The sequence below is a fragment of the Petromyzon marinus genome, chromosome 62 (assembly GCF_048934315.1).
Source record: "Petromyzon marinus isolate PM22_M1 ecotype Great Lakes invasive population chromosome 62, UKy_Petmar_22M1.pri1.0, whole genome shotgun sequence".
Classification (NCBI taxonomy): Eukaryota; Metazoa; Chordata; class Hyperoartia; order Petromyzontiformes; family Petromyzontidae; genus Petromyzon; species Petromyzon marinus.
In genome coordinates, this window is record NC_133728.1 from 1,368,699 (window position 1) to 1,396,591 (window position 27,893).

The 27,893-nt window shown below is 51.4% G+C and overlaps 1 protein-coding gene across 3 annotated transcripts in view; it reads left to right on the forward strand.

Annotated features, from left to right (window-relative positions):
* Positions 1–11,338: 11,338 nt before the first annotated feature.
* Positions 11,339–27,893, forward strand: part of LOC116955817 (NXPE family member 3-like) — a 53,054-nt gene continuing 36,499 nt past the window's right edge. The window contains exons 1-6 of one of the 3 annotated variants that reach the window (XM_076053778.1): positions 11,494–11,605; positions 12,183–14,630; positions 15,370–15,449; positions 16,629–16,802; positions 20,813–20,953; positions 27,562–27,753. In XM_076053778.1, coding sequence (XP_075909893.1) covers positions 15,372–15,449; positions 16,629–16,802; positions 20,813–20,953; positions 27,562–27,753 — 585 coding nt within the window. In that variant the 5' untranslated portion in view covers positions 11,494–11,605; positions 12,183–14,630; positions 15,370–15,371. Of the gene's footprint in view, positions 11,606–12,182; positions 14,631–15,369; positions 15,450–16,628; positions 16,803–20,812; positions 20,954–27,561; positions 27,754–27,893 lie in introns of all 3 variants that reach the window. The other 2 variants (XM_076053777.1, XM_076053776.1) reach the window with 2 other exon arrangements.

Below are 27,893 nucleotides of genomic sequence, written 5' to 3' on the forward strand. Positions count from 1 at the left end.
TGCCCCCCTAGGCGATGGACTAGGGCTGAATGATTAATCGATTTCAAATCGAAATTTGAAACAATGCGATTAGCAAATCGCAAAGGCAGCGAATTTTTTTGCGATTTGAAAAGTCCAATTATTTCTTATTGGAATGCTTTGATTTCGTATTATTATAACTTTATTTATTCAACTTAACAATTGTTCTATGTTTGATTGTTCCATTTGCATTAAAACGTTTTAATAAATGCACGTTGGAGACAATTCATATCTTTTAACTTCTCATCTTTGCATTAGAACGTATCGAGAGAGCACTTCATATTGTGATGGTATCACGTGGTAATGCTCCATCACGTGTTTTAAATCTATTACACAGTGAATATTGAACTGAAGCTTGACTTTAAAAAATGTAATCGCAAATTAAATCGCTAATCGCAACGTTTGTCAGAAACATCGCGATTATAAAAGATGTTCCCCAAATCGTTCAGCCCGACTTTCTCACCTGTACGTGACGTCACGCGCCACCCCCCCCCCCCCCCCCCAGGTGTGACGGAGAAGGAAAAACCACGGCTGACGTCATCGTCTCCAGTGGAACAATTTACATTCCACTGCGATGACGTCACCTTCCCCGAAATCTTTATTTAGAACGCAGCAACAGCAGCAGAAATCCGATGAGCGATAAAGCTCTTTTTTTTACAACAGACGTTATCAGAATCTTGTATTTAGACTGCAGGAGGAATCCGATAAAGCTCTTTACTTACAGATGTCCAGTCATGGGCACGGGGTCACAGCAAAGTTACAACAGCAAAACACAATGCAAACATAGAGAAAATGGTAAGAACGTCGATACATACAAATACGTACTCCATACGTTAATTATATACAAGTCCGCTTTACCAACATTGAGGCAAGCCAGCAGAAACAACAACATCAACAGCAATACAACAGCAGCAGTCTCGCAATAGAACGGAGACATTGACATTGAACGATCGATAACCGCACAGCAGGTGAATACAGTTACAAAGCCGCATTTGTAACGAACGAACGAACAATAAGTGACCGCTGTGTCCCAGCACGACACTTCAGGAGATATTCTCTCTTCATCGGCGAAGGACAATTTACGATGTCAACAAAACATCCGACAGAATCTTCAATTGCTTCCGGTGGGGACGAAACCCAATGAGCTGTAAAGCTCTTCGCTCACAACACGTCCAGCTCGGGGCGGTGCGGCCGTGGGGGTGGTTGTGTGGTGCCCATCGTGTCTTCATAACTTGTCTCTGGAGTGGAACTCGTGACAAGAATAGACTCCTGGCCCGCCGAATCAGTCCAAATGTGTAACATTCCATACACCGGGGCACGCGCCACGAGTTAGCGTCGTTGCGGTGTTGAACCCGGATCCCCCCCGTGTCCGACGGAGTTGCAAGGGGCCCATCGCTGGTCAACATGACGCTTGACAATAGGCGTCTTCTTAGCTCTTTCGGTGAAGTCACGTTGAAGGGAAACAATAAAATAATAAAAAAATATATAAAACAATAACAATTCTCACGGCGTTTCGATCATAACACAAACGGTCATCATCAGGTGGGCCCTTTGTGTTATGGTCGAAACGTCGTGAGAATTTTTATTGTTTTTATATATATATTTTATTATTTGTATTGTTTCCCTTCAACGTGACTTTACCGAAAGAGCTAAGAATATGAATTACTGCAGTCACGAAAGCTTTAAATCAAAATTTGATAGGCGTCTTGCCCTGTCCAGCAATGCAACAGGCGTTCAGATGTTAATTTAAAGCTTTCGTGACTGCAGTGATTCATATTCTTGGTTCTTTCGGTAAAGTCACCAAGTAGGAGGGAAGCAATAAAATAATACAAATGTAAAACAATAAAATAATTTTATTGTTTCCCTTCTACGCGACTTTACCGAAAGAACCAAGAATAGGCGTTCAGATATAGTAATAGGTTTTACCCTTTTAACTGGAACAAAAACTGACACCTTTATTCAAGGCATCATGTTTGCAATAACCACAACACAAGCAGTCAAAATGCAAACAAAAGAGACAACTCTGATAACGATATGCACTGTCCTTGAATTTGATTGGTCCACACCCGAGACGGCTTTTCTTAGAGCCTAGTCTCCACTGGTGTTGGACCAGATTTTTGTGCCAGTTAAAAGGGTAAAACCTATTACTATATCCTGTTACTGGCAAAGGAGGTCTCATAAAGGCGTTCAGATGTTGAAACGAAACGAAAACTAAACTAATGTTTTTTTGGTTTGCCAGGCAATGCCCCCCAACTGAGCTACCTGTTCGGCTCTCTGTGGGGGTTTTGCAGTGTTCAGGGAAGGCCTGCTCAAGGCGCGGCTCCGGCTGGAGCAGCGCGTCTTCTTCGAACGCTGGGGAGCCCGGGCAAGCCCCCCTCTCTGTTACCAGCGTGCACGGCACCCCACGTGATCACCTTCTGACGCGCTCGCTCGTCACCGTGGCGTGCGCGATGAACACCACCACCACTGCCACCACCACGTGGCTTTTATTTCGTGTTGTGCGCGTGGATTTATCGCGTTTGTTACGCATTCGCTGGTGGCTTTGTGTATTTCGTATCGGAATCGCCGCCAGTGCTGTCGCTGAAGGCGGCAATAAAAGTTGTTTTGAAAGTCTGTGGGGGGATTTTTGTTTTGCGTTGTCCCAGAAGCGACCACTGACTATTCGCTAACGGCCGCCCAGAGATGACGCTCGTCCCTGCGTGGACGTTTCTAGCAGCAGGCAAATACTTGAAACTCTCGGTGACGCAGAGCCTCATAGAGATGCACAGACACACATCAGAGACACGTAGAGAAACACAGAGACACGTAGAGATACACAGACACATAGAGATACACAGAGACACGTAGAGATACATAGAGACTCATAGAGATACACAGACACAGAGAGACACGCAGAGATACATAGAGACTAACAGAGATACATAGTGACTCATAGAGATACATAGAGACTCATAGAGATGCACAGACACACAGAGACACGTAGATATACATAGAGACTCATAGAGATACACAGAGACTCATAGAGATACACAGACACACAGAGACATGTAGAGATACATAGAGACTCATAGAGATACACAGACACACAGAGACACGTAGAGATACATAGAGACTCATAGAGATACACAGACACACAGAGACACGTAGAGATACATAGAGATGCATAGAGATACATAGATACACAGAGACACGTAGAGATACATAGAAACTCATAGAGATACACAGACACACAGAGACACGTAGAGATACATAGAGACTCATAGAGATGCACAGACACACAGAGACACGTAGAGATACATAGAGACTCATAGAGATACACAGATACACAGGGACACGTAGAGATACATAGAGACTCATAGAGATGCACAGACACACAGAGACACGTAGAGATACATAGGGACTCATAGAGATACACAGACACACAGAGACACGTAGAGATACATAGAGACACGTAGAGATACATAGAGACTCATAGGGATGCACAGACACACATTAGAGACACGTAGAGATACATAGCGACTCATAGAGATACACAGCCACACATTAGAGACACATAGAGATACACAGATACACAGAGACATGTAGAGATACATAGAGACCCATAGAGATACATAGAGACTCATAGAGATACACAGACAAACAGAGACACGTAGAGATACATAGAGACTCATAGAGATGTACAGACACACAGAGACACGTAGAGATACATAGAGACTCATAGAGATGCACAGACACACAGAGACACGTAGAGATACATAGAGACTCATAGAGATACACAGACACACATTAGAGACACTTAGAGATACATAGAGACTCATAGAGATACACAGAAACACAGAGACACGTAGAGATACATAGAGACTCATAGAGATACAGACACAGAGACACGTAGAGATACATAGAGACTCATAGAGATAGACAGAGACTCATAGAGATGCACATACACACATTAGAGACACGTAGAGATACATAGAGACGTATAGAGATACATAGAGACACGTAGAGAGGCATAGAGACTCATAGAGATACACAGACACACAGAGACCCGTAGAGATGCACAGAGACACGTAGCGATACATAGAGACTCATAGAGATACACAGACACACAGAGACACGTAGAGATACATAGAGACTCATAGAGATACACAGATACACAGAGACACGTAGAGATACATAGAGACTCATAGAGATGCACAGACACACAGAGACACGTAGAGATACACAGAGACACGTAGAGATACATAGAGACTCATAGAGATACATAGACACACAGATACATGTAGAGATACACAGAGACTCATAGAGATACACAGACACACAGAGACACGTAGAGATACACAGAGACACGTAGAGATACATAGAGACTCATAGAGATACACAGACACACAGAGACACGTGGAGATACATAGAGACTCATAGGGATGCACAGATACACAGAGACACGTAGAGATACATAGAGACTCATAGAGATACATAGACACACAGAGACACGTAGAGATACATAGAGACTCATAGAGATGCACAGACACACAGAGACACATAGAGATACATTGAGACTCATAGAGATACATAAACACACAGAGACACGTAGAAATACATAGAGACTCATAGAGATGGACAGATGCACAGAGACACGTAGAGATACATAGAGACTCATAGAGATACATAGACACACAGATACATGTAGAGATACATAGAGACTCATAGAGATGCACAGATACACAGAGACACGTAGAGATACATAGAGACTCATAGAGATACACAGCCACACATTAGAGACACGTAGAGATACATAGAGACTCATAGAGATACACAGATACACAGGGACACGTAGAGATACATAGAGACTCATAGAGATGCACAGACACACAGAGACACGTAGAGATACATAGGGACTCATAGAGATACACAGACACACAGAGACACGTAGAGATACATAGAGACACGTAGAGATACATAGAGACTCATAGGGATGCACAGACACACATTAGAGACACGTAGAGATACATAGCGACTCATAGAGATACACAGACACACATTAGAGACACGTAGAGATACACAGAGACTCATAGAGATACACAGCCACACATTAGAGACACGTAGAGATACACAGAGACTCATAGAGATGCACAGATACACAGAGACACGTAGAGATACATAGAGACTCATAGAGATACACAGACACACATTAGAGACACGTAGAGATACATAGAGACTCATAGAGATACACAGCCACACATTAGAGACACGCAGAGATACATAGAGACTCATAGAGATACACAGACACACATTAGAGACACATAGAGATACTTTATCTGTTGTACGCATTAAATTGTCGTGATTCCCTTTCCTATCCTGTAAACTCCCGTTGTGTTGTTTTGTAATGCAGTTACTTGATTCCTTGCAAAACATTTATATTTGGTGTTTGAACATCTTTACTGCTGCTGTGTTTTTGCCACAAAGGGTGAAACATATTACAATTTTTGTTCCCATATTGATACTGGCAAAAAAAGGTCTCATGTTGCAGCTGCTCGCTCCCCGAGCTAATAAACGCTCTGATATGTGGCATTGTCCTTGTGCTGTGCGCCTCTTGGCGTCGTTCCCTGGTCTCACACTCGTGGTGAGACTAGGCCCCTAAGGAAGGCTGCTGGTGTAGGCCAATCAGTCTCAAAGACAATGCCGGTAGATCATCACAGCGTGTTGGTTTTACATCATTAGACCTCCTTTGCCAGTACCAAAATGTAATAATAGGGGTTTTCCCCTTTTTTCTGGCAACAAAACTGAAACCTTTTTTTACGAGGAAAGCCGTCCCTTGGTGTGGACCAATCAGTTTCAAGGACAATGCATATATTATCATAGGATGTTTTTTGTTGGCATTTTGACTGCAGGTATTGTGGTTAATGCAGACAATGAATCCTTGTAAAAAGGTTTCAGTTTTGTTGTCAAAAAAAGGGGAAAAACACTATTATTAGCGTGTTGGTTGTTTGCATGTTCACCACGGGCACTGCGTGTGGTTCATGCGAACTTGATCCCTTGCAACATGTTTCTGCTTAGTGTTTGAACATCTTAGCACAATTCCGGTTTTATTGGCAGAAAGGGTAAGGGGCCGTCCATAAATGACGTCACGCGATTTTGGAGGATTTTTGACTCTCCCCCTCTCGTCACACGGCGTCGCAAAAAGTCAGACCACCCCCCCCCCCCTAAAAAAAACCTATAAAACATGCTTCAAATCGCTTTAAACTATTGTCATTGTAGTGCGTATTTAATGTGCCCATACACTCTGATGTTGTAGGAGAAAACATTTATTAAAATGTATATTTAATTATGTAGAACGTGTTGTCTATAGTTACTTAAAGTTGCGCATTTTGATGTGACGTCACATTTCTCAAACCCCCTCCCCCCCCTCGTCACACATCGTCACAAATGTCTGACCCCCCCCCCCCCCTTAGGTGCGTGACGTCATTTATGGACGGTCCCTAAAACCTATTCTTATTTGTCATACTTTTGTAATGCGCGACTTCTCACTCTGAGTACAACACTTCGATGCTCGCGTCTCTGTGGGCTTTTTAATCCGGCCCGCCGAACTTGTCCAAATATTATTATTATTATTAAATTAAATTTTACCTTTCTCCTGTAATGCCCCCATTTCCCCATTAGATGGCGCACTTTGACCGGGAGTGTGGTGTGTAACTGCTACCTGCTACCTGTTAAAGGCAAAATCCTTTCATGTAATGATTTTTACACGTCATTTATATGAGTTCACACAAACACTCCGTCCATCTGTTCCTGGCCCAGCCCCTCTGTCAAAATTTTTGGAACCCATTGTGGCCCCACGAGTCAAAAAATTTGCCCACCGATGGGCTACACAGACACACACGGCCCATCACTCGGCGTGGTTCCACCGTCCGCACCCGGCCGAGCCGCTGGCCGGCGGCGTGCCGGGGATGGCGATGGATGCCCTCAGGAGGTCTTCCACGTGGCCGGATGACGGAGAGCAGCAACTTGATCCCTTGCAGAATGTTTCCATTTGGTGTTTGAACATCTGAACACAACCCCTGCTGTTTTTTTGCCAGAAAGGGAGAAAACCTCTTCTCATTTTGCGTCATTGTTTGCGTTGTGTTTGTTGTTGTTGATGTCACTTTTCTGACCCCGTGCCCACCCCCTTTAGTGGACATCTGTGAAGAAAAATAGCTTCATGGCTGATCGGATTTCTCATCCTGCTGCAGTCTGAACAACAGATTGTGATTCACCCCCCCCCCCCCATCGCCTAGGAACAGTCCCTCCGAGACCACAAATCTGTCTTTCCGCCTGATGCTGCTGATTGAAACGTCATACTCAGATTATAAATGTCGTGGATTTGCTCTCCAATACACAACCGGTGTGTGGCGGTACCAGTAACGATTTGGCATGTTCTGTTCACGTGATAAACCTTTACTAATTTATAATTACGCGATCTAACCCAAAAACCTTATGGATAATATTTGTCGCGAAAGCCCTACTACTATAATAATAGGGGTTTTCCCCTTTTTTCTGGCAACAAAACTGAAACCTTTTTACAAGTATTCATGTCTGCATTAACCACGCCTTTTGGCGTCCTCTGGTAGAGCACCAATTGGGTCGAGGCTCAAAAGAAAGCCATCCCTTGGTGTGGACCAATCAGTTTCAAGGATAATGCATATATTATCATAGTGTGTTTTACGTTTGCATTTGACTGCAGGTATTGTGGTTAATGCAGACATGAATCATTGTAAAAAGGTTTCAGTTTTGTTGCCAAAAAAAGGGGGAAAAACCCTATTATTATATTTTGGTACTGGCAAAGGAGGCCTAATGATGTAGCCCTACTACTATTCTTGATTTGAAGCTTTCGTGACTGCAGGAATCCATACTCTTTGGTTCTTTCGGTAAAGTCACTTACCTACGTGACTTCACCGAAAGCACCAACGAGTACTACTACGAGTTGTTAAATCATACCTCTCCCTGCCATCCTGGCATCGCACATCTCCCTCTCACCCTTTGTGCTGCGGATGCTGGGCCCTACAGGACAGGGCCACGTGGCCATTTCGGGCTGGGCCCGACCGGGTCACGTGGGGTTACCCGGCCACCACGCTGAGGCCGGTCCAGGACACGCTGGCGGGACTGTGTCGCTCGGCTGGTCTGGGAACGCCTGGGAATTCTCCCAGGAGTCTGTGTATAGTAGTGTATAGTGTAGTGTATTGTATAGTGTAGTGTATTTTACTGTATAGTAGTGTATAGTGTAGTGTATAGTAGTGTATAGTGTAGTGTATTGTAGTGTATAGTAGTGTACAGTGCAGTGTATTGTAGTGTATAGTGCAGTGTATAGTAGTGTATAGTGTAGTGTATAGTGTAGTGTATAGTAGTGTATAGTGTAGTGTATGGTTGTGTATAGTGTAGTGTATAGCAGTGCATAGTGTAGTGTATAGTAGTGTATAGTGTAGTGTATTGCAGTGTATAGTAGTATAAAGTAGTGTATAGTGTAGTGTATTGTAGTGTATAGTGTAGTGTATAGTAGTGTATAGTGTAGTGTATAGTGTCGTATATAGTAGTGTATAGTGTAGTGTATTGTAGTGTATAGTAGTGTATAGTAGTGTATAGTGTAGTGTATTGTAGTGTATAGTGCAGTGCATAGTAGTGTATAGTGTAGTGTATAGTAGTGTATAGTGTAGTGTATAGATGTGTATAGTATAGTGTATAAGTGTATTGTGTTGTATATAGTAGTGTATAGTGTAGTGTATTGTGTTGTGTATAGTAGTGTATAGTAGTTTATAGTGTATACGTGTATTGTGTTGTATATAGTAGTGTATAGCATAGTGTATTGTGTTGTATATAGTAGTGTATAGTAGTGTATAGTGTATAAGTGTATTGTGTTGTATATAGTAGTGTATAGTAGTGTATAGTAGTGTATAGTGTATAAGTGTGTTGTATATAGTAGTGTATAGTATAGTGTATAAGTGTATTGTGTTGTATATAGTAGTGTATAGTATAGTGTATTGTGTTGTATATAGTAGTGTATAGTGTATAAGTGTATTGTGTTGTATATAGTGGTGTATAGTATAGTGTATAAGTGTATCGTAATGTAGTGCTGGAATCTGTCGCCAGGGAAAGGGAGGTGTGGACCGCCACTACTCAACGCGCTGCTGCCACTGCAACCCTCACCGGGACAAGCGGACTGAGAAATGAACGAACAAATTAACCAGGGAGGACTGCCGGACCCAAACCGCTAAAAACAAACTAACAACAACAAATCTTTGCAACAACAAAGCGGCTAATGCGCCACCCACCTCCTCATTTGTCACTTTTCCGTCTTACATTTATTTGGGGGGGGGGGGGGGAGGATTAAAATTGTCAAAAAAATAATGTTGCGTACAGTACAATACAGTGTGTAATGTATTTTTTGTTCAAAGATTTGGACGATACCCCCCCCCCCCCCGTTAGAAAGCTTTCGATTGGCTGTAGGCCACGTGCCGGCCAGCCAATATCTGTCGGCCACGTGCCGCCCAACCAATGGCTGTAGGCCACGTGCCGCCCAGCCAATGGCTGTAGGTCACGTGCCGCCCAGCCAATGGCTGTAGGTCACCTGCCGCCCAGCCAATGACTGTAGGTCACCTGCCGCCCAGCCAATGGCTGTAGGTCACGTGCCGCCCAGCCAATGGCTGTAGGTCACGTGCTGCCCAGCCAACGTCTGTAGGCCATGTGCCGGCCAGCCAATGGCAACGCTCCCCGACTTGACACGTGTGAACATAGAGCTTCAGGGGTCATCGGATTCCCACTCATGTAGTCTGGTAGGATGGGGATGGTTGAGTGTTGTATATCTGCGTGTGTCTGGGGGATTCGTTTAGGGGCCGTCAATAAATTACGTCACACACCTGGGGGGGGAGGGGGGTCAGACATTTGTGACGATGTGTGATGAGGGGGGGAGGGGGGGGGGTTTGAGAAATGTGACGTCACATCAAAATGCGCAACTTTAAATAAATATCAACAATAGAATTGTTCTAACAACACTAATTTTGATTTAAAGCTTTCGTGACTGCAGTAATTCATATTCTTAGCTCTTTCGGTAAAGTTACGTTGAAGGGAAACAATAAAATAATAAAATATGTATAAAACAATAAAAATTCTCACGACGTTTCGACCACAACACAAACGGTCATCATCAGGTGTCGAAACGTCGTGAGAATTATTGTTTTATATATATTTTATTATTTTATTATTTCCCTTCAACGTGACTTTACCGAAAGAGCTAAGAATATGAACACTAATTTTGATACATTTTCATTATTAACTATTTGATTATTTAAATTTACTCAGGTCACCTTTTATTTATTCCATGAAGGAGCATTTTGCTTCTCCATGGAAGAATGGAGAACCATAAATTTTGTATTTTTTTAAATGATTGTTGTTAAACATTTTTTTCTAATGATTCTACCAGGGATTTTCATTATGTGGAATGAATATGATTGTTATAATTGTACTCTCGATTTAGCTTCGTTCTACTGCAAGGTTTCAAGTATTTTTCATAGTCATAATTACTTTTAATATTTTATAATGGGGTGGTCACTCTGTAAACTCACACACGCTACACAGTACCTACCAGAGCGGGGTCATTGACTAGGTGCCTCGGTGAATGTATATGCTCTGACTTTAACATAGCTATTTCTGTGACCAGTTACAAGCTAATCACTCAGCTATTTCAATGCTAAATTCTATGCTAATTCCTTTGTCAAGGCGCTTTGTTTCTTCTCACACAGCTTAAAGGTCGCGATCTGAGCGTGGCTTTTTTCACTCCAGCGCTGTCCTCCAGACAGTCTCGTCCCTTCACCTGATGAAGGCCGCTTGTGTTGTGGCCGAAGCGTCGTGATAATTTTATTGTGTTATTTTATTTTATCAATTTATTATTTTATTCTCATTCTACGTGGTGACTTTACCGAAAGAACCAAAGAAGATGAATCCTTGCAGTCACCAAAGCTTTAAATCGAAATAGATTTTCATCCTGATTTGTCTAAATATAGATTCCGAATTCTGTTTTTTGCTAGGAATCGATTCCATCCCGCTCAAATAATTTTGTTGAGATAGGGAATCGCGACTAAATGAATCTATAACTCATTAATGTTAAAGTTTCGATTCCGTCAACAGTTTTCCCCGCATCTAAATTAATCGATTGCATGCCCCCTCCCCCCATCAACTGCCGTTACGAAATCAATTCCCGCCCACGACAGCCGAACCGTTCGGAAATCGATTTCGATCGCGCGCTCCAAAACTGTCGGATCGATCCTCTTCCCGCGGCAATCCGTAGGGCCAAGGTATCGATTCCCTCGGTATGAATCCCTTGAATCGATTCGCCGCTTGTAATTTGTCATGGACCGCGGCTTCTGTTCGCGCGCGCAAGCGCCGCCGCCGCCTCCGCCGTTCCTCGGTTGCTTCTGTCTGTCAGGCCCCGGGCCCTCTTGAATTGTATCGCAACAACAGCAGCAGCAGCCACGCCGTAGGACAACAACAACAACAATGGAGGCGATGGATCGGCAGTCGGGCGAGCCGACGTCCAGCACGTGGCACGGCGCCCTCTGACGAGGTAAGAGGCCTCGCTGTACGCGCGTGTCCGGGGGCGACGTTTCGGCTCGAACCTCCCGCAGTCTCGAAACTGTGGACCGGTTTCGACGTTCAAGTGTCTCATCAGCGGCGGTGGTGGAGTCAGGCTGTACATGAACCATCGGTACCCACACGAGGGACACTGTGGACCGGCTTCGACGTTCAAGTGCCTCATCAGCAGCGTTGGTGGAGCCAGGCTTTGATTGAACCATCGGTACCCACACGAGTAACACTGTGGACCGGCTTCGACGTTCAAGTGTCTCATCAGCAGTGGAGCCAGGCTTTGATTGAACCATCGGTACCCACACGAGTAACACTGTGGACTGGCTTCGACGTTCAAGTGTCTCATCAGCAGTGGAGTCAGGCTGTACTTGAACCATCGGTACCCACACGAGGGACACTGTGGACCTATTTTGACATTCAGTGCCAATTCATGTTTTTGACTGAATTTTTATAATTAATAATCACACATTTTAACCCCCCCCCCACTTACCCCCCCCCCCCACTTACCCCCCCACTTACCCTCCCGCGTTTTTCAAATCTCTAACGGTCGCGCCCAGACCACGAGGGGAAAACGTCTCGTCCAATCAGAGCGGCGGCTGCCGCCGCTGTTGCTGGGACGCCTCTGACCAATGGGAGGCCGCCGCTTCGAGCCGCCGCTCGTCATGGCGCCGGAGCGGCCGCTGTTTTTCCCCCTCGTGGCGCGAGACCAACAATCACAACAGTAACGAGTGCTGCCATTGCAGTTGTTGTTAAAATAACTGGGTAGTTATCACCTCAACGAACGATATTATCGCTCGCTTCTGTGACCACGCCCGTTCTGACACGCCGAGGGCAACGTGGACCGTGCCGAGGTCGAGCGAACTGGCGGGAAAACGTGATCACTATTTTACGATTGAATGCCGCGATGCTGTCGCGATTCTAATTGCCTGAGGTAAATGATGATCGTTGGGATCAACGCTTGAGGTTAAAGTGTTAAATCTGCGCTATGTCGAGTACGGTGTCATGCAAATGCACTGGTGTACACACACGGGCACTGTCCCCGGAGCGTTACAGTCGATAAAGAGTCGTGGCGTCTTTAGTACGGTACACAACTTAATGATCGCTAACACGACGATCGCAAACGCCTTGTGCGTCTCGTTCTAAGTGCCATTTCACGACTTTGCCGTCGGAGCCATCGTTAGTCTGATTGTAATAGTCGCCGTGCGTGCTGTCAACCGTTCATTTCGCGGACTGCTGATGGTTTAACACGCAGGAGGCAGGGGCTATCGCGACCGACATCCGTAAGAGGATGTCGTTTTTGGGGTTAGACCGCGTAAATATATAAATGTGGCGTCTTTAAACCCGCCACCACCACCACCCGATACAGCCCAGTCAGTAAGGGGTTTGTCACGTAAACGGAACGTGCCCAATTCATTGCTAGTGCAGCCACACATCGCTTGTGTGTTGGAGAGTAAACCCACCACGACATTTACAATTGTAGTGTAGTGTATAGTGTAGTATATAGTGTAGTGTATAGTGTAGCATATAGTAGTGTATAGTAGTATAGTGTATGGTAGTGTAGTGTATAGTAGTGTATAGTAGTGTAGTGTATAGTAGTGTAGGAAAAGTGTAGTGTAGTGTATAGTAGTGTATAGTGTAGTGTATAGTAGTGTAGTGTACATTGTAGTTTACTAGTACAGCCACACACCGCGTGTGTATTGGAGAGTGAACCCACCGCAACATTTACAATCTGTCTCTTTATACCGACTGCGTGATGACTTTACCGAAAGAACCAAAAATCAACATTTACAATCTAACTGCTGTTTAACACAGAAGCTTTCGCGACCAATATCATCGGTCGATTATGGATGACTACTGTTGTAGCAATGTGCACGTTTTTATTTATTGCATGGACAAGGGTTGTCGTCTCTACAGGGTCATTACAAAAATTAGGTAACAAAAATTGACCAAGGTTTTCAATGCACGCAATTTCATTTGCGTTCTAAAGTACAAAACCAATGATTTTGACCCCAGAATTCATCGAATTTCACGTGCCGAATGAAAGTGGGTTGATAAAGTATTAACGCTTTCGTGACTGCATAAAATTACCCATTGTTTTTTTTTCGGTAAAGTCACGTATGTAGAAATGCAATAAAATTATATCAAAACAAAAACAATCACGACGTTTCGATCACAACACAAGCGATCTTCATCAGGTGTCAAGAACAAATCACGGAGGTAAATACAACAAAAAGATGAGAGACGAGAATTCAACAAACCTGAAAAAATATTACGTGAAGCACATCCAGTCAGGCCAACAACACAGTTAGACACTTCCTGGCGGACCACGAATTTCAGAAGTGTTAAATTTCGTGTTCAACCTCTGGATTGCACATACCAGCATAGACAGAGTGAAAAAATACGAGGTTTGTTGAATTCTCGTCTCTCATCTTTTTGTTGTATTTACCTCCATGATTTGTGCTTGACACCTGATGAAGATCGCTTGTGCTGTGATCGAAACGTCGTGATTGTTGTATTTCTACATGCGTGACTTTACCGAAAAGACCAATGAGTAAAAGTGGGTTGCTTGCATAAAGAGACAAATTTTGCGAAAGGATGCCACCCACTTTTAATTGGCACATCCAATGCGATTAATTCTGGGGTCAAAATAATAGATGTTGTACCTTAGAGTGAAAATGAAAGTGTGTGTGTGCATTGAAAAACTTTTTTTTACCAACTATTTTTTTTACTTCTCAACTCAAGACGGACGCTTGTGTTGCGACCGAAACGTCGTATTTTATTTGATTATTTTTTTCTTCTACCTACGTGACTTTACCGAAAGAATCAGAGAGTATGGATTCCTGCAGTCATGAAAGCTTCAAATCAAGATTTTTTTTTATTTAAACCAAAGAGGCATTTTTCGTCAGGTTTTGTGTGTGTGTGTGTTTTTTTTCCCACCTCCCCCCAAATGATCCGGAGTCCGCGCATTTCGATGCGAGTAGCCGAGGACTTTGGGTGAAATGGAGGTGACTTTTTGGTCCACTTGCAATGCCGCTTGACACCTTTGCTAAATTTTGGAGTTTTCGCGTCCCTCCCTCGCTCTCGGTCTCCGTGACCGCGAGGATTGTTCTCCGGGTCCTCCGGTTTTTTCCCCCTCCACATTTGGAATGACATCACCACGCGTGGAGTTTAAGAGTATTTTCACAGCTGCTGCTAACGTGATGATGATGATAAGCCGCTGCGTTGAGCTATCGTTTTTTGGCAGCCAGGCTGCTTCTAAAAAAAAAGAGCTTTACAGCTCAGTGGGGCCGTACCTGGTAAAATAAATATAGTTTATAGTTTAGTTTTTCTGCTGTGTAGTTGACACTACCACTCCCCACACACACAGGGATCTTGAGGCATTATCGCTTCGGAGTGACATGCGAACTGGAGTGTGACATCGTCCTCGGAGATGGATTATTATTTGAAAAAGACGTTTGTTTTTTTTAGCTGGCACTTGCAATACTGGTTTAGTGGGGTGTGAGTTCTGTACGCACGCGCGCGAGTGAGTGATTTGTGGATTCACGCGGCGTACGCGCGTGTATTTGTGTGTGCCAGTATATCCCACTCACGCTTGCTTACATGTGTGTATGAATGTGTGTGGGTGGGTGTTTTCCAAGCGTGTATTTGTGCATAAATTGGTGGCTTGCGTGGTAACTACAATTTCCCCCCAGGGTTCTGTGTAGGCTACGCGGGAGACCTTTGTCTTGGTGTGTGACTCCGCAGGGATGAATGCCCTCCCAATGCGTCTCCTCCGCGGATGGCCCTCGCTCCTCGCCACGGCCGCCGTGCTCATCTGGATCACGGTGCGGGCACCGTCCCTCCGTCCGTGGCCGCGTGTCCGTCTGAGTGAGTGTGCGTCCGTGTGAGTGTGTCTGAGTATGTTCGTCCATGTGGTGTCCATCTGTGTGTGTGTGTCCGTCTGTGTGACCTCCTGCCAGCGGGCGTTCGACACTTCACGTGGCCTCAAGATGCACATGGCCTGGCACAAGCGTCGTGGTGACGTCACCGCCACTTAGTGGCGAATGGTGGTTGTTTTTGTTGTCCTTCACATCCTCCGGCAGGCGAGGCTGCGTTGGCTGGGTCATGTAGCCCGCATGCCCAGCCCCTACATGCCTAAACAGGTTTTGTTCGGCCGGATTGAGGGGGCTAAACGGGCGCGACACGGGCTAGAGAAGAGATGGAGTGATGTGGTACAGGAGGATGTGGAGCTGAGTGGACTTGCCGATGATCGGTACCAGCGGTGTCAAGATCGGCCTCTGTGGGGGAGGCTTGTGAAGGACGCTACTGGGCAGTTGGAGACAGTCGTCCTTCAGCAACAACGCGGGGCGGAGGAGCGACGCTCAGAACAACGAGCGGAGTGCCGGGCGGTTAAAACGCAGCAAGTTGGCACCATAGGGGGTACGGCAGGTGTGCATCTACCGGTCGTCTCAGTCAGCCAACCCATGGCACCTGCCAGGTCTGCCTCAAGACCTGCCGTCAGCGAGTCTTGACACTTCACGTGGCCTCAAAGTTCACCTGGCCTGGCATAGTCGCCGTGGTGACGTCACTGTCACTTAGTGGCGAATGGCGCGGGTATCGGTATTGGTGGGGGGGAGTGGTAGTGCAGCGGTTGGCACGCTGCGCTACGAACCCGCCAGTGACCCGAGTTCGATTGCCACTTACACGGCCACCGCCCACCATTTGTGACGATTATCTGAACAGGTCGTGGGCCTACCCTAGGTCCACTCGGCCTCATGGCGAGTACCTGGTGCGACGTGTAAAAGATCCTCTCCCTTGTGGGGGGGGGGGGGGAGATAAAGGCGGCTGGGCTGGCGTGGTGGTGCCGGCCACCCACCCATCCTCACGTGTGCCACAGTGCCGTCGCTTCACCGGTGCCGCCGCTGCCACTCCACGAACAGCACTTGCTCAGGCAGCCCGTGAGAGGCTACCTACACGGTGGGGGCGTGGGGCCTATGTCTTTGCCTGCGTGCTTGCGTTTGCAGGTGCACTGGAAGCTTCCCGGACAGCCGGTGCTAGAGGAGGCCTGGCGCCGCGCGCAGCCTGGGACTCGCCTGGCGGGTCCCCCGACCCCGAGCCCCCGGGAGCGGGCCGAGGAGGAGGCCCTGTTGCGGGACCTACGCTGGCCCTCTCCGCCACGGTGGCCCGTGGCCTACGAGGTTTGGGATGCCGGGTTTCATCCCCCGCCTCTCCGCATTAAGAATCAACGTTTGTATTATTGAGATTGTTTGGCTGCCGCTATGCCTAAAAATAACTAAACAGATTTTTATTTTATTTTAGCAGGTGTAAGGATGCTGGGTAGCTCTTTTTTCAGAAGTTACCTGGCTATCGCCAATGATAGCTCTACGAAGTGGCTCATCATCACCACGTGGACATTGCAGATGCATAGAGACCCATAGAGATACAGAGACCCATAGATCACACAAAAACTAAAGTTTTTAATATTTATTTTACCAGGTAACAGCCACCACAGAGCTGCTTTGTAGCTCTTTCTCAGAAACGACCTGGTTGTCGCAACTGAGAGTTTAACGAAAGTGCCTTATCATCATCATCATCACGTGGACATTTATAGTAGTAGCCAAATAAATATAAACGCGTGACGTTGAGAGACACCGCAGACTCCAAATAAATATACAGCAGCAGGCGTCATGGTTGGGATCGAACCCACGGCCTCCTCCATACCTGGCGAGGTAGTTAACATCTCCTAGCCATCGTGGGATCGAGCCCACGACCTCCTGTATACCTGGCGAGGTAGTTAACATCTAGCCACTGTAGGATCGAGCCCACGATCTCCTGTATACCTGGCGAGGTAGTTAACATCTCCTAGCCACCGTAGAATCGAGCCCACGACCTCCTGTATACCAGGCGAGGTAGTTAACATCTAGTCACGGTAGGATCGAGCCCACGATCTCCTGTAAACCTGGCGAGGTAGTTAACATCTCCTAGCCACCGTAGAATCGAGCCCACGACCTCCTGTATACCAGGCGAGGTAGTTAACATCTAGCCACGGTAGAATCGAGTCCACGACCTGTATACCTGGCGAGGTTAGTCACCATCTGGAATAAAGTGAATCCAGGTTGCCGACCTCTGCGCGAGGACTTCCCTGTGCTTGCTTTTCACTCCACCCAAACAACCGCATCACCCAGCTGCACAAACCGTGGCGGCGGCAGCAGCAGCAGCAGTAGCAGCTGCGGATGATGCCTGATGATGCACAAATAGGAAATTAAAAACTCTCCGCTAGCGGTGGTGGGACGGTCGGTAAATCCGGAACGAGAGACCGCACAACAGCGCGAAACGACGCAACGCCCCAGTCCACAATCATGAAGAAGACATCGCAGCAGCGACGACGACGACGATGATGATGGTGATGATGATTTACTACTCCGCTACTGCTCCTGCTGACTCGGTTATCTGGGCTTGACCACCTGGATGTGATGACCTTGTCGTTGCTGCTGCTCCGCATCCAACATCAGTCATACAAAAGAAGAACACTGCCCATAGACTAACACTGCCCATAGACTAACACTGCCCATAGACTAACATTGCCCATAGACTAACATTGTTCATAGATTATCATTGTTCATAGACTAGCACTGCCCATAGACTAACATTGCCCATAGACTAACATTGCCCATAGACTAACATTGCCCATAGACTAACATTGCCCATAGACTAACATTGCCCATAGACTAACATTGCCCATGAAACATTACAAACTCTCCAGTAGTGATGCTGCCACTGTGGTCATCCAGAACAGAGACCGAAGTCCAACTTCTAACGATGCAACGCCCCCATCCACAAATACGAAGATGGAGACATCACAGCGATGATGATGATGATGGCGACGGTGATACACTGACTACTCCGCTACTGCCCCTGCTCATGTGGTTGTTGTCTGGGCTTGACCAGCTGAATGCGTCTTACTACATCATCAGCAGCCGTACAACAGAAGCAGAAGAAGAAGAAGCTGTTTACTCGGTTTGGGAAAAGCAAGATCGCCCCCTGCTGGCAGGCTCATGCCCAGTTCTCATCAGAGGGAAAAGAACTGGAGGATCTGGAGAAAAATCCACGCGACCATGGAGAGAGACACGCAGACTCCAAATATACATCAGCATGCATCGTCAAGGTCGTGATTGAACCCACGACCTCCTGTATACCAGGCGAGGTAGTTAAAATTTCCGAGCCACCGTGATGATGAGAGAGAGAGACGCAAACTACAAATATACAGCAGGTATCATCAAGGTCGTGATCGAACCCATGACTTCCTGTATACCAGGCGAGGTAGTCAACATTTCCTAGCCACCGTGATGATGAGAGAGAGAGAGAGACACGCAAACTACAAATATACGGGAGCAGGCATCTTCAGGGTCGCGATCGAACCTATGACCTCCTGCATACCAGGCGAGGTAGTTAACATCTCTGAGCCACCGTGGAGAGAAACCAGAGACAAACCGATGCATGCAAAGGGGGTGGGGGGGGGGTAACATTCAAATCCCCAGTGATTGCCCAAGCTCTGTGGTTGTATAATGTGGCGTAAGGCACGCTGGGGATTTATTACATATGTATTGACACATCGCAGAACGGTCGCCGACCTGGTAGTCAAAATACGTTTGGATGGTGGCAAACATGCAAACGTATAAGCAAATGTATATATGTTTTATTTTGACCTGGGTTTATCCACGGTGGGTGGTTGCGTGGGTGGTTGAGAGTGTGGGTGGTTGTTTGGTGGGTGTGTGGGTGGGTTCTTGAGTGAGTGGGTGAGTGAATAAGTGAGTTGTGGGTGCGTGTGTGGGTGAGTGGGTGGGTGGTTGTTTGGTGGGTGTGTGGGTCAGTGTGTGAGTGGGTGGTTGAATGAGTGGGTTTGTGAGTGAATGAGTGGCTTAGTGAGTGAATGAGTGGGTGTATGTGATTCCTGGGTTTCTCAACAGTGGAGTATCTAACAGCAACATAACTTCACCCCAGAGTTTCACTCAGATCAGATAAACTCTGCAAGAGTTATCATAACCCAATATTACTCTGTGTGTGAGAGGGTGAGCGTATAGGTGAGTGTGTGAGTGGGCAAGTGGATAAGTGAGTGGCTGGGTGAGTGGCAAGTTAGTGGGTGGATGTGTGAGCATGTAGTTGAGTATGTAAGTGGGCGAGTGCATGAATGAGTAGGTGGGTGAGTGGATAAGTGAGTGGCTGGGTGAGTGCATGAGTGAGTGGGTGCGTGAGTGAGTGTGGGGAGCGGTGGTGTAGCGGTTAGCGTGCTGCGCTATGAACCCGGCGACCCGGTTTCGATTCCCGCAAACACCCAGTGACGATTATCTGAACCGGTCCTGGGCCTCCCCTAGTTCGACTCAGCCTTAAATGAGTACCTGGTGCGGTGTGTAAACATCGCCACTGAGGAGACAAAGGCGGTCGGGCGTGGTGCTGGCCACCCACCACCTCGTGTACCGTTCCGGCCTTCATAGGTGCTCAATAACAGCGCTCGCCCCTACAGTCTGTTAAGGCTACACGGGGGATCTTTGTCTTTTTGTATAGGTGAGTGTAAGTGTGTGGGTGGGTAGATGGGTGAGTTGGTGAGTGAATGTGTGGGTGAGTGGGTGCGAGAGTGGGTGTGTCAGTGGGCGAGTGCATGAATGAGTGAGTGGGTGAGTTTGTAAGTGGGTGTGTGAGTGGATATGTGGGTGAGTGAGTGAGTGGGTGAAAGTGTGGACCAGAGCGTCACTTAAAGAAGAAGAAGAGGAGGAGGGGACCTCGGAGGTAGCTCCGTGATGTCCGCTTCCTTGCTTCGCGACGCCGATAGCGGTGCAAGCGGGACGAAGTTACTTTTCAATGTTTATTTTAGTTTTAAACGACTGCAGATTTCGAGTCGATGTTTGTTGTGAGTTGGTTAAGAAGAAAAAAAAAACGAGATTGGGGGTGGTGAGGGGGGGGCGGTAGAGGGAGTTCGACCCTCCACCGTCCAACGCGTCACCGAATGGACGACAGAAAGCGATGATGATGACCGCCTCCACGTTCCATACAGCAGGGGCTGTCTGGTAGTGCAGGAAGACGGGAGGAGAGCCAAGGGAGAGACGATCCGTGGGGATGAATGCGGGAAGAGAAGTTCCGCTGCACAATACCCAACCAGACCCCCCCCCCCCCGCGCCCTCCCTTCCCCCCCCCTCCCCCCCCCCCCTCCCAGGCCACCACGTCCGCAGCGCGCAGCTGGGTGGAGGTGACGGCCCAGGCGGGGCGGCTGGCGGTGGGCGGTACGCTGGAGGTGACGGTGCGGGCGCACGACCACCTCGGCCGCCCTAAGAGCTATGGCGGAGACTTCCTAGAGGTGGGTGCAGCCACCACGCAGGCCCTCCTCCCCCCCCCTCCCCCCCCCTCCTCCCCCCCCTCCCCCCCCCTCCTCCCCCCCCCTCCCCGCCCCCTCCTCCCCCCCCCCCCCTCCCCGTGACGTCTCCCGCCAAGGTGACGATGCGACGGGACGCCAAGCCGCTCATCCGGAAGCAGCAGATTCCATGGGAGCCACGGTAACGGCGGGGCTTGAGAGTCGCTGTTGGGGTCTCTCCAGGCGCGCTCTGCCGACAGCCCGGCTGCCATGGTTACCTGCGGCGGCCGAGCCGGCGCCGTCATACCACCGCGTTCGCCGACGTGCGAGGAAGCCGTCCCCTCCCCCTCCTCCGCCTCTGTTTTTGTCGTCGTCGCTATCGTCGCCATCGTCGTCGTCATCGTCGTTGTCGTTTTCCATCTCCGTGATGCTGGGCGGGATCCCGAACGGTTCCCCGGAGCCGCTGGGACGTGGCGCGGTGTCGCCGGGGAAGTCGCGGGGTGACGGTGACCGCGGTGGTGACGGTGACCACGGTGGAGCTGACCACGGAGCTCGGCACACGCCCCCCGCCGAGCCATCTACGGGAGACATCGCGCCCGGGAGCACGTCGTCGCCTCCTCCTCCTCCTCCCCCCGCTGCTCGTTGTTGGTAGTGGGATGGCGGTGGCTCCCGGCGGGAGTCGGTGAGCATGGCATGACCAATTCCCCCGTGGGCTAGCGCGGAGCGCACGGCGCCCACCGTGGCCCATTGCTCCAGGACGGCACCAGGTATCCCCGTTGAGCCGGGCGTGGCGGAACTCCAGCCACACCCTGGTGGAGAGCCGGGCCCTGAAGATGCCAGCGGAGGTTCGGTGAGCGGCTCGCGTCCACCGCCGCCTTTCCTGCCCTGTCAATTGCCGGCTTGGCATAGCTCATCAGAGCGTTCAGAAGTCCGTCCCTCCGTTTGTCTTCCCTCTGCCTCCCCCTTCGGCCGCAGGCGAGCATTGTGGGGGAGCGGCGCAGGTTGAATTTCAGCAGGACGCTTCCGCAGGAGCTTGAAAAGTGAGTCCAGCGCCTTGCACTGGGTGTACGGGTACCTCGAGCATTTCCACCTGCTCGCCGCAGAGAGCGCACCGAGGTTCTGTGTCCGTGACCCTGGCCAGGAACGCGCTGGCGGTGATGTTGCCGTGGGCCAGGCACCAACCGAGGTCCACGTGACTCCTGTCGGACGGCTTGGAGTAGAAGGCCCTCCACAGAGGCTTCTCTTGGGCCTCACAGGGCAAGGGGGGTCTCCCTCCAGGCGTGGTCCTTGATGGCGGAACTGCACCGTGAATTAGTCGCAGGTTTCTCCCCGCTCGTGCCTGTCGAAGGTCCCCCGCTGGCGGTTCGAGCAATGCTCTGCATCCAACGAGGTTGGGCGATGGCTCTCCGGCACGACGGAGACGTACGGAGGCACGGGAAGGGGCTCCGCTTCGGGGGTGTACAGTTGCCCCGACATGGGATGAGACAACCCTGCCAAACACCCCTCCTGAAGCTGACGGGAGCAGTGACGGTGCCGTTAACCTGGATCGGGCATTGGGCTTCAGTGCAGAGCGGGTGGATCAGTCCCAGGACACCGATCTCAAATTCCGAAAGCACTTAGTGTTCCCATCATGCACCTGTGGTCGATCCTGTCGAACGCGTTCTCCTGGTCGAGAGAGAGGAGCGGGAGCCCCTTCCTCTCGGAGAGGGTGATGAGGCCTCTGACGAGGAAGACGCCATCGTGACTTGTTCTCCCCGGTGCCCGTTTAGGCCTGGTCACTGCCACCATTCGAGCCAGCGCCGTCTTCAGCTTTGGGGACGGCGCTTTGGCAAGGATTTTTGTAGTCGGTGCGGAGCACTGACACCGGTCACCAGTCCTTCCAGGCGCCTCAGGTCGTCCTTCTTAGGGAACAGGGCGATCACCGCCCTTCTCTACGACTGAGGCATGGTCCCCGCACGCACGGCCTTCCCCAGAAACTGCTGCGCAGTCCTCGCAGAGCGTTGGAAAAAAGGAGTAGAATTCTCCTGTGAGGCCGTCAATCGCCGGACACTTGTTTTTGCCCAGTGCCTTCACCGCTGTGCCCAGATCGCTCGGCGTGAATCTTTGTTCCAGCAGCCCCTTTGCCTCGTCCCCCTTAGTGGGTCGGTCTCTACAGATCGCCTCTTGGGCAGGCATAGACGTTTCATCGGGAGAGAAGAGGTCACTATAAAATCGCCCGGATTATTGATATTACGTCCTCACTCTGTGTTTTAAGAGTGCTTCCTTTGTTGAAGACGCACTCCATGGTCTTCTGCCTGCCCTGTTGCCTCCTCAAGGAGAGTCGAAGGGGGATGAACCGGAGTGCCGGTCGAGGTGTTGCTTGACCCTGGAACGTATGAACGCTCCCTTGGTTCTCTCCGCTTGCAACCCCTTGGGATGCTCCTCCTTCTCGACGTACTCCTGTAGGAGGGCCGGGCTGTCTCTCTCGTTGAGCTACCCCTCTAGTTCAAGGACCTGCACCTCCATGTCGGTGATGTAACCGTTTCTTTGGTGCGTGCCGCCCCAGGCGTAAGTCTGGCAGAGTTTATTTATTTATTTATTTATTCACACCTCACCCACGTCCCAACGCTGGGCCAGGTTGTCAAACAAGTCCTTCTGCTGTCGCCGCTGCTCCCAGCACTCCCTAAAGAGCTCGGTGAAGTTTCTGTCCACCAGCAGGGCGCTGAAGTGCCGGTAGGTCGCACCACTTGGTGTTTCCCCCGCTGCCTACGCTCCAGCGGGATCAGGCTGTGGTCTGTTAGTGGTGCAGCCCTGATGTTAGCGGTCCCGACTCTCGAGACGAGACTTCTGGAGACATAGAAGCGGTCGATCCTGGACCGGGTGGCTGGTTCACTGCCCCCCGTGTCCGCGTGCAGGCGAAGCTTCGCTGCCCAGGGCGGTGAAGCCGCCACGCCGCCACCAGATTGGAGGCGTCCAGAAGGTCTCGGAGCTCCTCCCTGGAGCGTGGTGTTGCAGTGCTCCTTCCCCCGTGTGGTCCAGGGCACCCGGCGTGCAGTCGTAGTCACCTCCCATGACCGCACACTCGTCGCCTGGCAGGCCACTGGGATGGTTCCGTTAGAAGTGGCAGGGCAGGAACCCGGGTCCCTCACTGTCGGCGGTGCACGTTCACGAGGTGGGTGGTGGTGTCGCCGGGCTGCGCCGTGACGTCAAGGACCCTCCCCTTGACCACTTCCGCCTGCCTGACGGTGTCCGGGGTGAAGTTCGGTGACCGCACGGTGGCTGAAGAAAGGTCTCCCCTCTTCACTCCAGCCTTGAGGCAGCCTCGTTGGTGTGCGGTGCTTTTTTCAGGAATATTTTTTACGGTTGTTTTTTCCGCGGATTTTCTGTTTGCGCATTCACACAGAGTCACTTTAAGATGTTTTTCTTGTTCGTGTTTTTGGTTTTTTTTTGTTTGTTGCAGTTGCACCCGATTCAAGAGCCGAATGGCTCACAGGGCTATACCAAAATAAACTGAACTGAACTTATTGCCCGTGGTGAGATGAGTCTCCAGCACGAAACAGCACGGAGACCTAAAGCTGCTTAGCAAGGGACGCTGCATCGTATCTCCTCAGCGCCCCTCTGCACCCATTCATGTCGAGGGAGGCGATGCTCGGCGTCAACGTGGTTGAGCGTTCGCCTGTTCCAGTCAGTCGCCTTACTAAGGAGGCTCCTTCCGTCCCGCTGGAGCTCCGCGAGGATGTGTCGGGAGGGAGGCCTCCATGGCGTCTGCGTATCGCCATCTTGACGAGGCCTCCGTCGCCTTGTTTGGTTTCCCCGTGGGTTTCTTAAAATAATCTCCACCAGGTCTTCCTGGCAGGAGGTGCGCGCCCATGAAGGTGACCTCATTGAGACCTGGCCAGCCTCACCACCCACACCGAGGTCATCATCCGAGTCACCCTTCTGGCTTCCGTGCCCTGCACGTTGGGGCCCAAGAGTCGGGGCCCACGGTTGTCTCCTTGTGCCCCTCCCCCTGGGTCCGTGCCAAGTGGAATGCCACCGCACGCCTCTCCCACAGTAGCAGGGCACTCTGCGAGGCTTGCAGAGTGCCCTGCTGCACACGCCTTGAGAGGAAGGAAGCAGCCTCTGCAGACACGGCGTCGGCATCCCCGGCCGCTCCTCCAGGAGGTGCCCAGGAGACATCACCCACACCCCCAAGGCTTCCCTCCTTCTCAGGCGTCTTCTCCTGCCTCTGCCGCTTCCCGCCCCCCCCCCCCCCCCCCACCCCCCCAGCATGCTGCTGATGGAGATGACTGCGGCGGCGGGCAGCTCCTGCACGCCGCCACAACCATCCAGCCCGCCACCCAGATGGTTCCGTTGGCTCCGGGAGATCCTGAAGCTCATCCTCCTCGGCGCTCCCCCTTCCGATCTGGAGGCCTGAGAGAAGGAGGCGTCCCGATCCCCCTTCCGATCTGGAGGCCTGAGAGAAGGAGGCGTCCCGATCCCCCTTCCGATCTGGAGGCCTGAGAGAAGGAGGCGTCCCGATCCCCCTTCCGATCTGGAGGCCTGAGAGAAGGAGGCGTCCCGATCCCCCCTTCCGATCTGGAGGCCTGAGAGAAGGAGGCGTCCCGATCCCCTTCCGATCTGGAGGCCTGAGAGAAGGAGGCGTCCCGATCCCCCTTCCGATCTGGAGGCCTGAGAGAAGGAGGCGTCCCGATCCCCCTTCCGATCTGGAGGCCTGAGAGAAGGAGGCGTCCCGATATTTTCTCTTTGAGGCATCCCGGCAGCGCGAAATGCTCCGTGGGGGGGGGGGGGGGCGGGGGGGAGGGGGGGGGGGGGGGGGAGGGGGGTGGGGCTACCCCTCTTCTCCGGTAGCAGGAGTCAAGCTGGACCCTGGTTCCTCGTCATCCGGTAGACTCGGAGCCGCAGCGGTCTGCTCCTCCTCCACCCGCTGAGTCTCGGCGGGCGCCGCTCTCTCCCCCCAGACGGCCGCGGGTGCCGGCGTCGACGGGCGACGCATTGGGGCGCTCCGCTCCTTTGAAGCGGCTCTCGGGCCCTGTAGAGGCGGCACCTGATTCCGCGGGTGTCCGTCCCCCCCCCCTCGCCACCGCAAACGAAACGCTTTCCTCCGGTTGCCCCGCCTTGAGCAGCACGTGCACCGGCCGCCTGGAGGGACGGCAGCGTCGTGCTGCAGTGCCGGGCCCCTGCAAACCCAGCGGCGCCGGGCGAGGCTGACGGCGGCCCCCAGCTCCGGCCACGCGCTGCCGGACGTCCCCCGTCCGGGCTGTGGGGGCGGCACGTCGGAGAGCGGTCGCCCCACGTCAGCCCCTTGGCCACGGCCGCGCAGGCGGCTACTCTCTCCGACTCCCGAGGAGGGTCACGGGCCTGCCGGTCATCTTGGAGGCGAACCTCGATGGCCTCCACGTAGGCGTCGATGGGGACGTCGGCGGAGGCCTGGCAGCGCACGCCGCAGCGGCGAGATGGCCGCCGCCGCCGCCGCCGCTTCCTGGCGACCCCGGGCCGGTTGCTGCCGATGGCGACGTTGTTGAGTGAGGCGGTGGCCTGGGCGGGGCCCGTGGCCCCATCGCGACCAGCGGTGGCCGCTTGGGCATCCTCACCCACTCCAGCCACTCTCATTGACCTGCATTTAAGTCGCCTTTTACAGTGGAGGAGGGGGTGAGAGTTTATTGCCCTCCTCCTCCTCCCCCCTCCCTGTGTCTCTCCCCGTGTCTCTCCCCGTGTCTCCGCCAGTGTGTCCCTCTTCCTGCCCGTGTCTCCCCGTGTCCCAGGCCCATCTGCTCTCTCTGTAGCCCCACGTGTCCCCGTGCGTGTCTTCCTTCGCACGTGTCCCCGTGTCTCCCCCAGTGTCTCCCCCCGTGTCACCCCCCGCGTCTCCCCCCGCGTCTCCCCGCGTCTCCCCGTGTCTCCCCGCGCGTCTCCCTGCGCGTCTCCCCCCGCGTCTCCCCCGCGTTTCCCCCCGTGTCTCCCCCCGTGTCTCCCCCCGTGTCTCCCCCCGTGTCTCCCCCGCGTCTCCCCCGCGTCTCCCCCGTGTCTCCCCCGTGTCTCCCCCGCGTCTCCCCCCGTGTCTCCCCCGCGTGTCTTCCTGCGCGTGCCTTCACATCTCCCCGCGTCCCCCGTGTCTGCCTACGTGTCTCCTCGCGTCTCCCCGTGTCTCCCCCCCGTGTCTGCCTACGCGTCTCCCCCCGCGTCTCCCCCCGTGTCTCCCCGGGCGTGTGTCCACTTCTCCCCCACATCTCCCCCCATGTCTCCCTGCATCTCCCCACATCCTCCCCCCGCGTCTCCCCCCGCGTCTCCCCCCGCGTGTCTCCCCGTGTCTCCCCCCGTGTCTGCCTACGTGTCTCCCCGCGCGTCTCCCTGCGCGTGTGTCCACTTCTCCCCACGTGTCCCCCCGTGTCTCCCCACGTCTCCCCGCGTGTCTCCACATCTCCCCACGTGTCCCCGTGTCTCCCCACGTCTCGCCGCGTGTCCCCACATCTCCCCCCGTGTCCCCCCGTGTCTCCCCACGTCTCCCCGCGTGTCTCCACATCTCCCCACGTGTCCCCGTGTCTCCCACGTCTCGCCGCGTGTCCCCACATCTCCCCACGTGTCCCCCCGTGTCTCCCCACGTCTCCCCGCGTGTCTCCACGCGTCCCCCCCAGGCCCGTCTGCTCTCGGTCCCCGTAGGCCGTGCGGCCGTCCCCGCCGTGCGGTACTCGGACCGAGGGGACGGCACCTACGGCGTGGCCTTCCCCCTGCCGTGGGCCGGCGTCGCCACCGTGGCCGTGAGCCTCGTGCACCCCGCGGAGGCCGTGCACCTGCTGGCGCGCCTGCGGGAGGAGCGGCCCGACAAGGTCTACTTCAGGTCGAGTGCGGAGCGACGACGATGACTGAGATGACTGAGATGACGTTGATGATGATGATGACGACGATGATGATGACGATGACGGCGGTGGTGATGGTGATGACCATGGTGATGACTGATGACGTTGAT